General features: G+C 51.9%; 1 protein-coding gene across 1 annotated transcript; it reads right to left on the reverse strand.

Moving 5' to 3' along the window:
• Positions 1-214: 214 nt before the first annotated feature.
• Positions 215-9,874, reverse strand: TBX21 (T-box transcription factor 21; the record flags this gene model as incomplete). The annotated part of the gene is made up of 6 exons (XM_081027781.1): positions 215-833; positions 1,062-1,123; positions 1,284-1,442; positions 1,980-2,101; positions 2,453-2,607; positions 9,390-9,874. The coding sequence occupies 6 exons, from the start codon at positions 9,872-9,874 to the stop codon at positions 215-217; spliced, it is 1,602 nt and encodes a 533-aa protein (XP_080883907.1).
• Positions 9,875-13,600: the final 3,726 nt, after the last annotated feature.

The following is a 13,600-nucleotide window of genomic DNA, read 5'->3' on the forward strand; positions in this document are numbered from 1 at the left end:
GTTAGGGCACAGGAAAGGGAGGGGACACTCTACTCAGGTTTCACTGTGGGTGAGAAAGCAGCCAGTGAACGCCAGAATCCCTTTACCAACCAACTACAAAAGGAGAAGGGACAGAGGGAGCTGGGGACTGCTCAGTCCTGAGTCTGTTGTTTACATTAGCTGGTGTCCTCCAACCTAATAATACTGTTTCTGTTCTTTACACGGTGTCATCTATTCAATTGGGAAAATAGTTATAAAAGTGGCCTTCAGTTTCCTTATCAAAAGGAGAAGGGGCCCCAGCAGGGGAGGAGCTGTCGCCACTGGAAGGATAAGGGGACACACGCCTCCTCTTAGAGTCTCCTTCACCCAGTCCTGAGTCACTGGACTCTGGCCGGATGGGGGTGATCTCAGTCCACATTGAAGGGGAGCCCTGGTCCTCTGGCCCCCGTCCCTCTGAAGATCCAGGGCCAGGTTCCATGGGCAGAGTCCGCATGGGACGGAACCAGCTGGCTGGGCCCATCTTGGGAGGGTACTGGGGGGCCACAGGCCAGCCAGTTCCAGGCCCCAGGACCTCCTGGCCTCGGTAGTAGGACATGGGAGGCCCCGGGGCTGAGGGCAGGAATGCAGGCTTCATGCTGACTGCTCGAAACTCAGCCTCGTAGCTGTGGTCCCGGGGGGCTCCCAGCCAGTAAGGCTGGGGAACCACATCCTTGGCCTGGCCAGGAAGGTCGGGGTAGAAACGGCTGGGAACAGGATACTGGTTGGGTAGCAGAGAAGAGTAGTGGTCTCCCCCAAGCAATTGACAGTTGGGTCCAGGTGGGGAGGGGACACTGGTGTCAACAGATGCATATATGCTAAAAAATATAGGAGGCAAGAAGATAGGGTCAGGAGCAGACCCAGTCACCTATGAGCACAACCCTCCCTGACCCTCCTTCCCTGGCCCGCCTGCCCTCTAGCACCCACCCCACCCTCTACCATCCTCAGGGGCAGAGAGGGAAATGTGCTGAGCACATGTCTGGAGTCCCAGTCTCAGAAGGAACAGGTGGCCTCTGCAAAGGTGAGTTGAACCCAGTGGCACTTACGACTCAAAGTTCTCCCGGAATCCTTTGGCAAAAGGGTTATTATCAATTTTCAGCTGAGTGATCTAGAGAGAGGGGAAACAGAGTGACCTGAGTCCTGAATCTGAGGCTAGGAAACCTCCAAAATCCTTCCCAAGGGGGGCTGGGGGCCCCACTCTCCCAGTCCTCCGCCCCCTCCCAGGTTCAGGCTCAGGCTCACACTCGGCTGCCAGGAGCAGCCCGCACCTCGGCATTCTGGTAGGCGGTCACAGCAATAAACTGGGTTTCTTGGAAAGTAAAGATATGCGTGTTGGAAGCATTGCAGGCTGCCTCTGGCTCTCCATCATTCACCTCAACGATGTGCAGCCGGGGCTGGTACTTATGGAGGGACTGGAGCACAATCATCTGAGAGACAGCAAGAAGGTTTTGGGGATGGGGTTGAAGGATCTCCCCACCCTGAGGTCAGCATGTCCATTCCCTTGCCCTGCCATCATGTAACTTCTCCCAGGCCTTTCAACTCCAGTCCCCAGCCCCTTTGGGGCACCAATTCTACCCTCCTGTCCCATTTCTTTCCCCCCAGATGTCCACTGTGACCAAGGTATTAGCACAAACAGGGCTTTTCAGGGCATCCATTCCCTGGAACCACTGGGTTCCAAATCTATGCCCAGCATGGTACATGAATGATGGTAGCCCAGGGTTCGGTCGGGAAACCACCAGGCTGGCTTGGCCTGTGTCTGCCTGAATGTGATGCCCTGTCTGTCCTGAGATTCAGCTTCCTCCCACATCATATTCCTCACAAGGTGGGTGGGGCGAAAAACAGAGTTAGAGAGGAAGAAAAGTAACTCCAGAACGGAATCAGCCTGCAGGACCCCACTCTGGCCTCGAGACCAGGTCCAGGGAGTGGTGCCGGGGACTGGGTTAGTGCGTGGGGAGGAGTCCCACCTGAGTCGCATTGTTGGAGGCCCCCTTGTTATTCGTAAGCTTTAGTTTTCCGAATGAAACTTCCTGGCGCATCCAGTGGGCTCCAGTATTGGGGGAATCTGGGTGGACGTACAGGCGGTTTCCTGTGGACAGTTAACCTCTCTGGCATGCAGCCCTCCAGCAACCAGATCCCCGGAGTTGTGGGGCTTTGTTCTGAGCAGGATGTCGAAAAGGATACAGGGGGACCAGACAGGGCAGGGCAAGGGAAGATGTGGGTATAGGACAGAGCAGAATACAGGCCAGAGCAAAACACGGATGACAAACAGAACAGAAAAGAGAAGTGGGAGAGGATGGGGTGGCATGGGATGGAGGGGTGGGATGGGGACTTAAATTCTAGGTATCGGGGCAGAGGCTTAGGGGTTCCTCCTGGATCCACCAGGGGGCGCCCAGTCTTGGAGAAAAAGAGTACCAACAGCTCCCAAGGGGGCGCGTACCTGGCATGCTGCCCTCGGCCTTTCCACACTGCACCCACTTGCCGCTCTGATACCGCCAATGGTGCTGGTCCACCAAGACCACGTCCACGAACATCCGGTAATGGCTGGTGGGCTCCAGCCCAGCCACAGTAAATGACAAGAATGGAAACATCCGCCTAGGAAGAACAGAGAGACCCACCAATATCCGTCAGCCCTCAACCCCTCCAACAGTGACTCCTTGTGCAAACGTCATGTGGTGTGCTGGAGCCGGCCTCCACTCCTCAGGAGAGCCAACTGGAAATGTTCAGGAAGTCTGCCAGCCAGTTAGTTGTTAAACAGCCATAATCAAAAATTAAATTATATAAAATTACAACGAAACACGTTATATTATAAACCAAGGCAATAAATACTCAACCATCATCACTTCCCAATTCTTTCACTACATTTTCTTGTTATCTTGGGTCTTGAGGTTATTTACATATATTGTACCTGTGTGTGGAAATACCAGATAGTGTGCACTACTGCAGGACTCTTCTCAACTCCGCGTTCAGTGACATCATGTGGGTAGCTTGAAATCAGCCATCAAGGAGTATTTATACCACGGAAATCAGCAAACATTACAATCAGGGCTTTTTAAAATTCTTTTCTTTCAGAGGGTCAGGTGCTAGACATTAGCTGAATACCACTGTCTCTAACCTTAGCGTGCTTCCTAACACACTAGAGAGCAAAGCCACAATCCAGTCCCCCATAGCTAGTTCCTAGTAGGTCTGCATGCCTCGGTCCCCCAATCCCTGGTCTGACTTCAGTCTGTCATTCATCCTTTCCACTGTGGTTCTCAGTCCTAGCCCCACAGCTCCCATCCATAGGGTCCCCCTGTCCCATCCGCCTGGGCCTGATGTCTGTTAGTATGGGCTGCCCTAGGCCTGGGACTTCAGAGAAGTAGCTAAAGTCCTAGGTGGAGTTTCCCATCCACCTGAAACAGGACTCTATCAAGTACAGTCCTTGTACTCAAGTACAAGGGAAAGTAGAGGAAGTTAGTTCCCAGGGAACCTCCCTGGTTCCCAGGGAAAGTGGAGGAAGTTGGGGTTGGGATGCTGCAGTATTGTGCCAGAGTAATAAATTCAGAGAGAGAAGCACTCCTATACCACACCATCTCCACCACCTCCACCATCACCACCACCATCACCACCATCCCTATAACCATCACCTCCACTGTCACCACCATCCCTATAACCACCACTGCCACTCATCGCCACCATCACTACAACCAGCATCTCCACCATCACCACCATCATGATAACTATCAGCAGTCCAATCAACAGCATCACTACAACCACCGCCTCTACCAACACCAATTCCATCACCATCTCCAATGGGATAGCCTTCCTCTTCTAACCCAAGCAGGAAGAGCAGAGTTTTCAGAATGGCAGAGTCAACCCTCGTCAGAATTACTTTTCATTCCCATACACTTCTCCCCATTTCCTATGAGAAGTCCCATAGGATGGGAAGAAAGGCACTAACTAGCCCACGAATCATGAAACCTGAGGGAGGGAGAGTTCCAGGGGCCTAAGAACACTATTGAGTGGATCCTAGTCCCCAAAGGGTCCCAGAGAAACACCCTTAATATCCGTGGGGAGAACTTCCAGGAGGGTGCTATCACATTCCTCTCTTCCCCAGATTCTGCTGGACTGAGAACAAGAGACTTACTGGCTCTATGACTTCGATAAGTTAATTGCCAAACCAAACCTCCGTTTCTTCACCCGTAAATGGAGACAATAACTCCTGTCCATCTTTCTTCTGACAGAGGTTAAGAAGTTCCAAAGACGTGAAGCTCAGCTTACCCTTTCTCTTGTCCCACCCTCATCCCACTTTCTCCCAGGCCCAGAGTTGTCAAAAGCCCTCTGGCTAGGCTGAAGAACCCTGAGCAGTGTTCCGGTTCTAGGCCCTGGGTCACAGGGCCTTGCTAGGCCCGTTGACTTGCGAAATCATTTAAGAATGAGGCCTTGAGCAATCGACGGTGGGAGAATATTTTCAACCTATTCCTACCACCAACTCATTATACGACAGTGGTCAGGTTACTCACACTATATTGTCACCAGCTCCTATCCAAACTAGAAGGAATAAAGGAAGAGAAGGGAACATATTCACTGAATACTTATGTAGCAGCCAGTTCATTAAACCAGTCCTTTGAGATATTAAATGTTATTTTCAATTTTACACTTGATGAAAATGAGACTTAGAGAGGTTTGGTGACAGCTCCTTGGTAGGAGAGCAGAGCCAGAGTCTCGTGATCACAAAGGACAGGCCGTGGTCTCCGTCCCTCCATCTTGCTTATCACTAGTAGAAGGAAATGGAGAACATACAGGAAGAGGATGAACAAAAGGGAGAGGAGAAGGAAGGTCTCAATTTCACCTTAAAAGTCTAGAATCACCACCAGCTGGAATCCCAAAATAGCCCCTGATTTACATGACACTTTGCTGGGAAGGAACAGGGAGTGAAGATGGGTCTGGTGACAAACTGAGCCCCCCTCACCCCCCAAAAAAAGACCACTGACCATTCTACTCTCATAGGACAGGGTCCAAGACTTCAAATTCCTCTGCTGCCCCTAAGGACCACCCAGTCTTGAAATAATTTGCAGGGTCATCATATCCCTCCCTCATGCTGAATACCTCTGACATGCTCCAATTCACCACCATTAAGTACAAATTGAAAAAAGACAGTTTTTGTCAGTTATGTTGGCAAAATGTTTCAAAATTTGTAATATCTAATGCTGGTGAGCCTGTGGGTCCTCTGGAGCCTACGGGAAAATGGATCCTTTCATACACTAATGGTGGGTGAGCAAATTGGTACCACCTTTCAGGAGGGTTCTCTTGCCATACCTTGTACCTACCAAAATGCAAAACGCACTGGGCCATCAAGGGGGTCTCCTACTTACACCAACCTTAGACCCAATTAATAGAAATCAGGGGGCCACTAGCAAACAGCCAAACTGAAAGCAAAGCTGTTTTTACCTGCCCCAAGAAAAATGAAGCCAATCAGCCCAAATGAAAGCAGCCTTAAAGCTAAACATATTTTTGAACGATTTACTAAGTTCTTAGAGTTGGGAATATAGAAAAGGGAAAACCACAATGGCCGTGAGGCCAGTGATGGAAGATCGTGCAGGATTGAAATTGTTTTATCAAGCCCTAACTTCAAATATACATACACAAATTCAAACTGAACTACTTAACAACAGACCTACCAAAAGTTATCTTAATTATAATAATCAACTAATCACACCCAGAAAAGTGGGGATTGCCAGCAATTAATGTACACCCACACACCCACAAATACCAGCCTCTCTCTTCCTCTACTGAGAATATCTACCGTCGACTATTACACGCTCGCCAACACATTCATAGTGCTGTACAGAAACATAACACCGGTCCAGGGTAGGCACTAGCAGGCACCCCAAATCTCCACAAACACACAAACAGAGACTTGAACACCAAAATCTCCAGTTAGCCAGTCCATTATTTTGTCCTCAATTTCCCCTCAGGGCCCCATCTGAGCTACCTGGATCAGTCTCTGGACCCACCTGCTCCTCACCCCATTCCTACCCATGGAGGAGAGCGTGACTGTGCTACTTGTCCATTCTGAGGGATGGGTCTAGAGTGAGTGGGAGAGGAAGAATCTGGGAGCAAGTGAGTCAGCCCAAGGGGTAAGGCTGTGGGACTGTGGGTGGGCCTGGGCTGGAAGGATTTTTCAAAAAGGAAGACGGCCGTGGGTGATGTGGTGGTGATTGACAGGTCACTGGAACCCACAGAGGGTCAGGCCAGACCGCCAAAGCAGGAGGACAGAAAGGGAGCTGTTCTCTGAGCCCAGGTCTTGCTTCTCAGAAGCCAGTAACGGAAGAAAATGGCTGCCAACTTCCCAGATCACTGGAGCCCAAACTCAGATATGGGGTGATTCAGGGCTGATGGGACTAAATTGGGGATGGTGTGTTCTCTGTCCCTTCCATCCGACCATGGGGCCCCCGAGACCAGATCCAAGGGGAGGCATCAAAGAAAATGGTGAGGGGCCACTGCCCCCTTCCAACAGGCAGTATCTGAAGCAGTCCCTCAAGATGGATTAAAAGCGTGAGGATTATAAACACACACACGCACACACACACACTTATGAAACAATCAGGGAAATTTGACGATATTTAGGAATTTCTTTTCAGGTTTGCTAATGGTATTGTGTTTATATTTAAAAAGCCTTTTTAGAGGTGCATAGAGAAATATTTAAGGATAAAATAATATCACGTCTAGGATTTACTTAGTAATTCTTCATACTATCACTAATATAGTTGTAGACCAGAGAGATGGAAGTTAAGTGAGTGAAGATAAAGAAGAAACAAGATTGGACAGGTGTTGACAACTGTTGAAGCTGGGTATGGGTAGGTGGAAGCCCGTTATGCTTTTCTTTTCACTTTTGAACAACACAGGAGTTAGGGACACCAATCCCCTGTGCAGTGAAAAATCCATGTACAAGTATGACTTTTGACTCCCCCCAAAAACATAACTACTAATAGTCTATTGACCAGAATCCTTACCGATAACACAAAGTCAATTAACACACATTTTGTATGTTACATGTATTATGTAATGTATTCTCACAATAAAGTAAGACAGAAAAGAAAATGTTAAGAAAATCGTAAGGAAAATTCATTTACAGTATTTATTGAAAAAAATAGGCATATAAGTGGACCTGCACAGTTCAAACTGGCATTATTCAACGGTCAACCGTACTGGAATTTTTCATAATAAAAGAAAATAAGTGTATAGATCAAAAAAGGAAACAATAAAACTTGTCGAGAAAATTATTGAGCAGGAACATAAAGGAAAGAAGGAAGCCGTAGGAGTAGATAGGCTAGGTGGGGACCTACACCCAGAGATACATCCCCTGAGCCACCTTCCTAAACAGCCTGTGGGCAGACCCGCAGCCGGCCTAGCTCCCATCAGGCCCCTAAAGTTCTGGCTGCTGCTCCGTCCACCCCATCCCTCAGGCCTGGAGGGGCCGGGGCCTGGCAGCAGGCTGTGGGGAGACTCCGGCCAGGCCTCAGGGAAGGAGGCTTCCTGACCACAAGACAGGATGGAGGCCCAAGATCAGGTCTCTGTGTGACCAAATGTAGAGGCACTAGCTATCCCTGCGCCTCAGTGCCTTCAGCTGTATAAAGGGGAGACGGCTTGGCCTACCTAGCGCACAATGAAATAATGGAAGTGAAAGCACTCTGAATGCATCAAGGCCTTCGGACAGTGTGGGCGGCTGTTTTTACTATTTGGTCATGGGAGGCCGGAGAAAGAAAGTGAGGCAGATACCATCTGGGTTCTGGAGCCAGTTCTACCAGGGATGGATGTTCTGTGTGCCTCAGAAGAGCCTCTTACTGTCTCTGGGTCCGTTTCCCTCCTTGTCTGTGCAGGAAGGGGATGGGACAGGATCTTCAGGGTCCCCTCCAACTCAGAGCCAATGGCACTAGAAGCCTGGGCTGTGCCTGGGTGTACCCAGAAGGGCTGGGGGGTGGGCAGAGAGGAATTATCAGAAGGCTTAGGAGAAGAAGGTCGTGCCATAAAACAAAACGCCAACTTCCCCGGGTCCAACCCAGGGAAAGAGGAACAGCTCAGCAACTTGAAGTCACTTGTGGTTGGTGGACAGGTCCCTGAATCCTAGGTCACTCCACAGAAATCATCAGGAGGGAAGAATGTTCCAGCAATGCCCAGATTGAATGCCAACCCCCAGGCCCAGTATGGCCTCTCCCATTTTCCTCCCCAGCTCCATACTTGATATACACCTTTCGACACTTCCCGGGGCCACTGATGACACAGCCCCTCCACACACAGGTCCTTGCTGGTCTCTTGCCCACACCGGCCCCTAACTGGGAAGGATGGGTACACTCACACTCCAGACACAGGCAGGGCCTGCTCAGAGTGTTGCTTACTAAACAAATACCACACAAGTCACAAGTTTCTCTTTCTTTCCCTAGGCAGGAGGCTCTGTCCGGAAGTAGCACTCTTGGCCCCAAACCCTACTCCGCATGTAATGAGCCTAGGGGACCCTGAGCAATGGCACCATGGGTTCTCCAGGCTGGACCAGTGAATATCTGGACGGGTGTGGACAGGCTTTCAGGGGACAGACCTCAAAGTGTGAAGAGTGCGGGACTGGATGCTAGCTGAGACCCAGTTAGCTTCACCTGCCCAGACACATAGGTATTTGTACTCTGCAGCAGTGTGCCTGGAAGGGATAAGTGCCCCCTACGCTTTATCACCCCCCAACACACACACACACACACACACACACACACACACACACACACGACATATGATCTCAAAGTGCTACCGGAAAGGAAACTTGGCGACCATGTCTCCATGTCACCATATCCCAGTTTTACCACCCCTCCCAAAGCTGACCTGTGAACAACACCAGCAAAGAGGCTGGGAGAGGTGGGCACCATGGGGCTCCAAAGATGAGGGCTGGGTTAGTGTCACCCACACTGCAACACTCTGCCCTCCTCTCTATTTCCCCACACACAGGGGCTCAGAGGCGTCTGGCCCTGTCAGATCAGCACCACTCACCCCCCTCTGCCCACTGTGCACCCCACTCAGGCAGAGAGCGGGCACACACCAATTCTGGATGAACCCATAGACACCGTTCCCTTCCAAACCAAGGTAACTTTTCATTGCCCCCCCTCTCATGCATCTTCCTTTTGGTGTCCTGCCTGTTGGTGTCATCTCCCCAACCCCCAGAACTCTCCTGTCCTCACTACCAGCCCCTCTCCCTCCCCCCAAAGCCTAAACCAAAACAGTGAGGGACACGGAGACGCTAGCAATGTCTAGACAGGAGAGAGAGAGGGAAAAGGAGAGCGAGCACCGTCCGAGTTCCGGGGGGGGGGGGGGGGGGCCCGGGGCGGCCGGCTGGGGCTGCAGCGCGTCTCACTCACCGGCCCTGCTTCGTGATGATCATTTCGGTCTGGTGCTGACTGAACTTGGACCACAGCAGGTGGTTGTTGAGCGCCACTCTCAGCTTCCCGGACACCTCCAGCCCCGCCGGCAGGGCATAGTCCTCACGCGGGTAGAGCCCGGCGCGCGGGTCCGGGGCTGCGTAGCCGTCCCCGGGCTGGTAGCCCTCGGCGCCCGGTGTCGGCGGGAAGGGCTCCCCCTGCCCGGGAAAGCCGGCGGCCTGGGGTCGGGACGGGTAGGCGTAGGCTCCGAGGAACCGGCCAGGCGGGGCGGGCACTAGGGCGCCCCCGGCGTAGGGCGCCCCCAGACTGGCGCCCCCTCGACGCTCGGCTGCGTCCTGCGCTCCTGGCTCCGCGTAGAAGTAGCGGTTCTGCGGGTCGACGCTAGGCGCCCGGCCCTCGGCGCTCGCCGGCATCGGCTCGGTTCCCGTCAGCATGTCTCCGCAGCCCGGCTCCACGATGCCCATCCGGGGCGGGCGGGCACCTTCCCTCAGCCGTCGAGGACCGGCCCCCTCCGCGCTGGGGCGGCTCAGAGGGTCCGGGGCTGCGGGGGCGGGGGCGGGGCGGGGGTGGGGCGGGGGCCCCGGGAGCGGGGGGCCCCACCGGAGCCCGGGATCCGACGCCTAGGTCCTCCGCCCGCGTTTGGCGGGCGCGCGGCAGCTCCTGGGCTCTCTCTCCAGCAGCCCGCTGTCACTAGCTTCGCGGCGCCTTTGCTGTGGCTTTATGAAGCTCTCCGGATCCCCCCACACACACCCGCCACCTCGGCCCGGCCCCGCCCCGCCTCACCCCGCCCCCTCATGGCTAATATTTCACAAATTCTTTGCGGGAGGCGAGGACTGGAGGGTCCCCCGCTCTAGACAGCGAGTCCCCGAGCCTTGTTGTTAGCGCTTAAAGACTGCCGTCTGGGAGAGCCAACCCCTCCACCTGAAACGCCAACCTGTTTCTCTTCCCTGGACCCTCGTGGAAATTCCACCCACCTTTGGAGGCTCAGCTCAAAGCCCTCCTCCTACGGGAAGCCCTCAGTGATGGTCCAGAGGGGACTCAAGGGGCCTTCTTACAGCACTCGCAGGCTCAGAGCCACTTCGACCATGAACATTCATTAGATATTCATGGATGCCCACTATATGCTCAGACTAAGTGGATTTGCGTGAAGTGTTTGTGCTCTTTCTCCTGACCAGGGGCCCAGATGGGCTATGTGGGATGTACCTTGTTCCTCCAGACTCAGGGCGGACCTGAAACCTGATGGGCAGCAGGACAACTCCTTGAAAGGGATTGCATCCACAACAGCCTCAGGCTTGGAAAGCCCTGGGCTAGGATGGACCCACAAAAGCTCCTCCACCTGAGCATGGCACCAGGGACACTGGAAATGGCACTGGGTTGCCAGTGCTCAGAGTCTCAGAATTGGCTCTGCTTATCAATCAGGCCTGAAAGACAGCCTCAAGTGCCTCATCCATAGACTGGGGGAAACTGATGTACTTTTCAGAGCAGCTGTGAGCCTTACATGAAAGGAGGTACCTGTGCAGCCCCTTCCAATCTACCATACCCCGATGGAAAAGCTGCTTTTAACAGATTCGAGATGGCTGACCCGAAGGAAATACACCACATATTCTGAAGGGCTACTTGGGTGATAGGAGTATGGGGGCTTTTTTGTCTCTATTTTCTCTTTTCTGTTGACTAATGTAGTTATAGTCCTTTTAGGATGAAAACTATCCTTTCTCTCCCAATTGAAAATAGTATCATTGGGAGTTTTCCTTTGTAAAACATTTAGAAAACTTAAGCAGTAGAGGCAAAATCAGGACTGTATAAATCACCCCAAATTTAGGATTAAAATTTCGATGAACACCCTTCCAGACGTCATTCCCGGCACACAGCCTCTCTGTCTCTGTCTTTTGCACACACACACACACACACACACACACACACACACTTTTCTATAAAGACCACATGTGCTGCTTTATAATGTGTTTTTCTTTTTCACTCAGTAAGGTCTCATGGAATTTTTTGCATATCAGTATATAGATAAAGATTTACATTTTAAAAGAGTGTTTTGAAAAAGACTCATCTTTTAAAGGCTAACCTCTCCTCACTCCTACCTCCCCAGCCCTACTCAATTCTCCCCTGGGGGCTGCCCCATCTTTACATTCCTGTCCCAGCCCAACAGGGCTTCACCCTTAGGGGTCTACGGGGACTCTCTGCTCCCAAGTAGAGCTGAACCGAGAAGCAGGTTGGCAGGTGAAGGCAAAGCTGGGGACCCCAGGGGGCGGGCATGACCCAGGGAGGGGGGGGGAGAAAATCAGCACATCCCCTGAGGACTGAGACCAGATACATGACAGCACCAGAAGGGAGGACAGGCCTCCTGCCACCCCTTTCCCCACCATTTCCCCATGCCTTAAGGAAGGCAGAAGTTTCTGCCTGCTGTTTCAACCAGCATTGCTTGAAAGAGAGGGTGACCTTGGCTACTATTTGGGAAACGTTCGAGATTTCAGTAAGACTTACCTGAATGACTGATTTCCCCAGGAGACATGAGACTGTTGAATGCTGACACCTCTTCAGGGGTACATTTTTGCTAAGTGCTTGCCTGTGGAAGGCCAAATGGAATCTTGTTCCTTCATAGCTCTTCCCCTTCTCTTTTCCACACTAATCTTCAAGTCAAGTGAGCCATCCTTCTGCCTCTGAACAAATTCACCCCAAGCTCCCACCCAGCTTTTTGGGGAAGGAGGGATTAGGAATCTCAGAATCAGGTAGACCTGGGGACATGTCCCAGGAGGAAGAGGTGGTCGAGGACAGTCTCTCTATAACCAGATGGGCTGTTAGAGGGTCTTATAGCCTGGCTCATCAACCCCAGATTCCTCACACCCCTTCCTCCGATTTCTTTCACCCAAAAAAGAAAGTGCTTGTGAAAAGCAGGGGCCAAGTGGCCCTAGTGTCACCACTGCCAGTTCCGCCCCTCTGCCAGCTTGGGTGAGAAGAAGAACCCTGGCAGTGACACCTCCTCCTCCTTTTCCCAGGCCCCAGGGCTGGAGAGGTGGAAAGGAGGAGCAGGAAATGAGGCCCCCTGGGATTCCCTCACTTCGTATCACTGGCCCTCTCAGCCCCTCTCATCCTATCAACCCACTGAGCATCCAGCAGGCTGGTCCTGGTGGGGAGGGAGCAAAGATGCACAGGGTGTGTGTCCAGGATGAAAGAGTCACCGTCTCCAACAAACATCAAATTATTGACACAGGTGGATACAAAATATGGGAAACTGAATGATTTACCAAACTTGCACAGCGCATTCATGACAGAGCCATGCTGGAACTCCGGTCTCTTGACTCTTGACCCAGTGCTCTTCCCACAAGAGTGTTTGCCTTCCCATCTTGAGGAAGAATAATAATAATAAATGAAAAGTCATGATCACATTAGAAAAGGCTTGGAAAACAGAAAATTGCCCCTAACCCACCAGCCTTGATACCGGTTTTCTTCATTCTGTTGTCTTCTGCATGTATTCAAGACTTCTTTGAAAGCCATTTTCCATCGACTTAAAATGATGTCACACACACTGCCACACCTGTGGGCTGCAGACTGCGCTAGGAAGCTGCTACAATGTAGATTCCTGGGACCAACCTCTAGAGATTTTGATTCCCAGGCCTGTGGCAAAATCTGTCTTGAAGAAGGACTCCAGGTGAGGCTGGACCCCAGGGAGTCCAAACATCCAACTCTCAGGCCCCCTTCTATGTTGCTCTTCTATCTCCAAGACCTGTCCCAGCATAAGAAAGTCACTGAGTCCCGACCTTGCTTGCTGCGTGCTCCTCAGTGCACAGAAGTTTTAGTGTCTGAAGAAGGCTGCTACAGGCATCGAAAACACTTTCTTAGCGAAGCTCTAGGAGCAGATTCTAGGAATTGTCCTCATCCTAGAATCTAACGGCCGCCTGGGTCCTCTCCTTAAAATGTGTGGAGTTCTGAGCTCCCCAGGGACCCAAAAGGCTCTTGAAAGGGCTCATACCGCATGGTGTGGGGAGGACTGAGCGGCAAGTATGTGGGGGAGTCAGGGAGTGGACAGCTTAGAGCACAGGGGTACCAGCACCCAGGATTTCTGCCCTCTACCCTGCTGGGCACAGCCTGAGAAGCTGTAAGAGGGTAGATGAGTGAAAGAGATGGGGGTAGCATGTTGGGGATGGGCAGGAAAGGAATGAGAGCACAGTGAGAGACTTGGG

This window comes from Rhinolophus hipposideros (assembly GCF_964194185.1).
Source record: "Rhinolophus hipposideros genome assembly, chromosome: 20".
NCBI lineage: Eukaryota > Metazoa > Chordata > Mammalia > Chiroptera > Rhinolophidae > Rhinolophus > Rhinolophus hipposideros.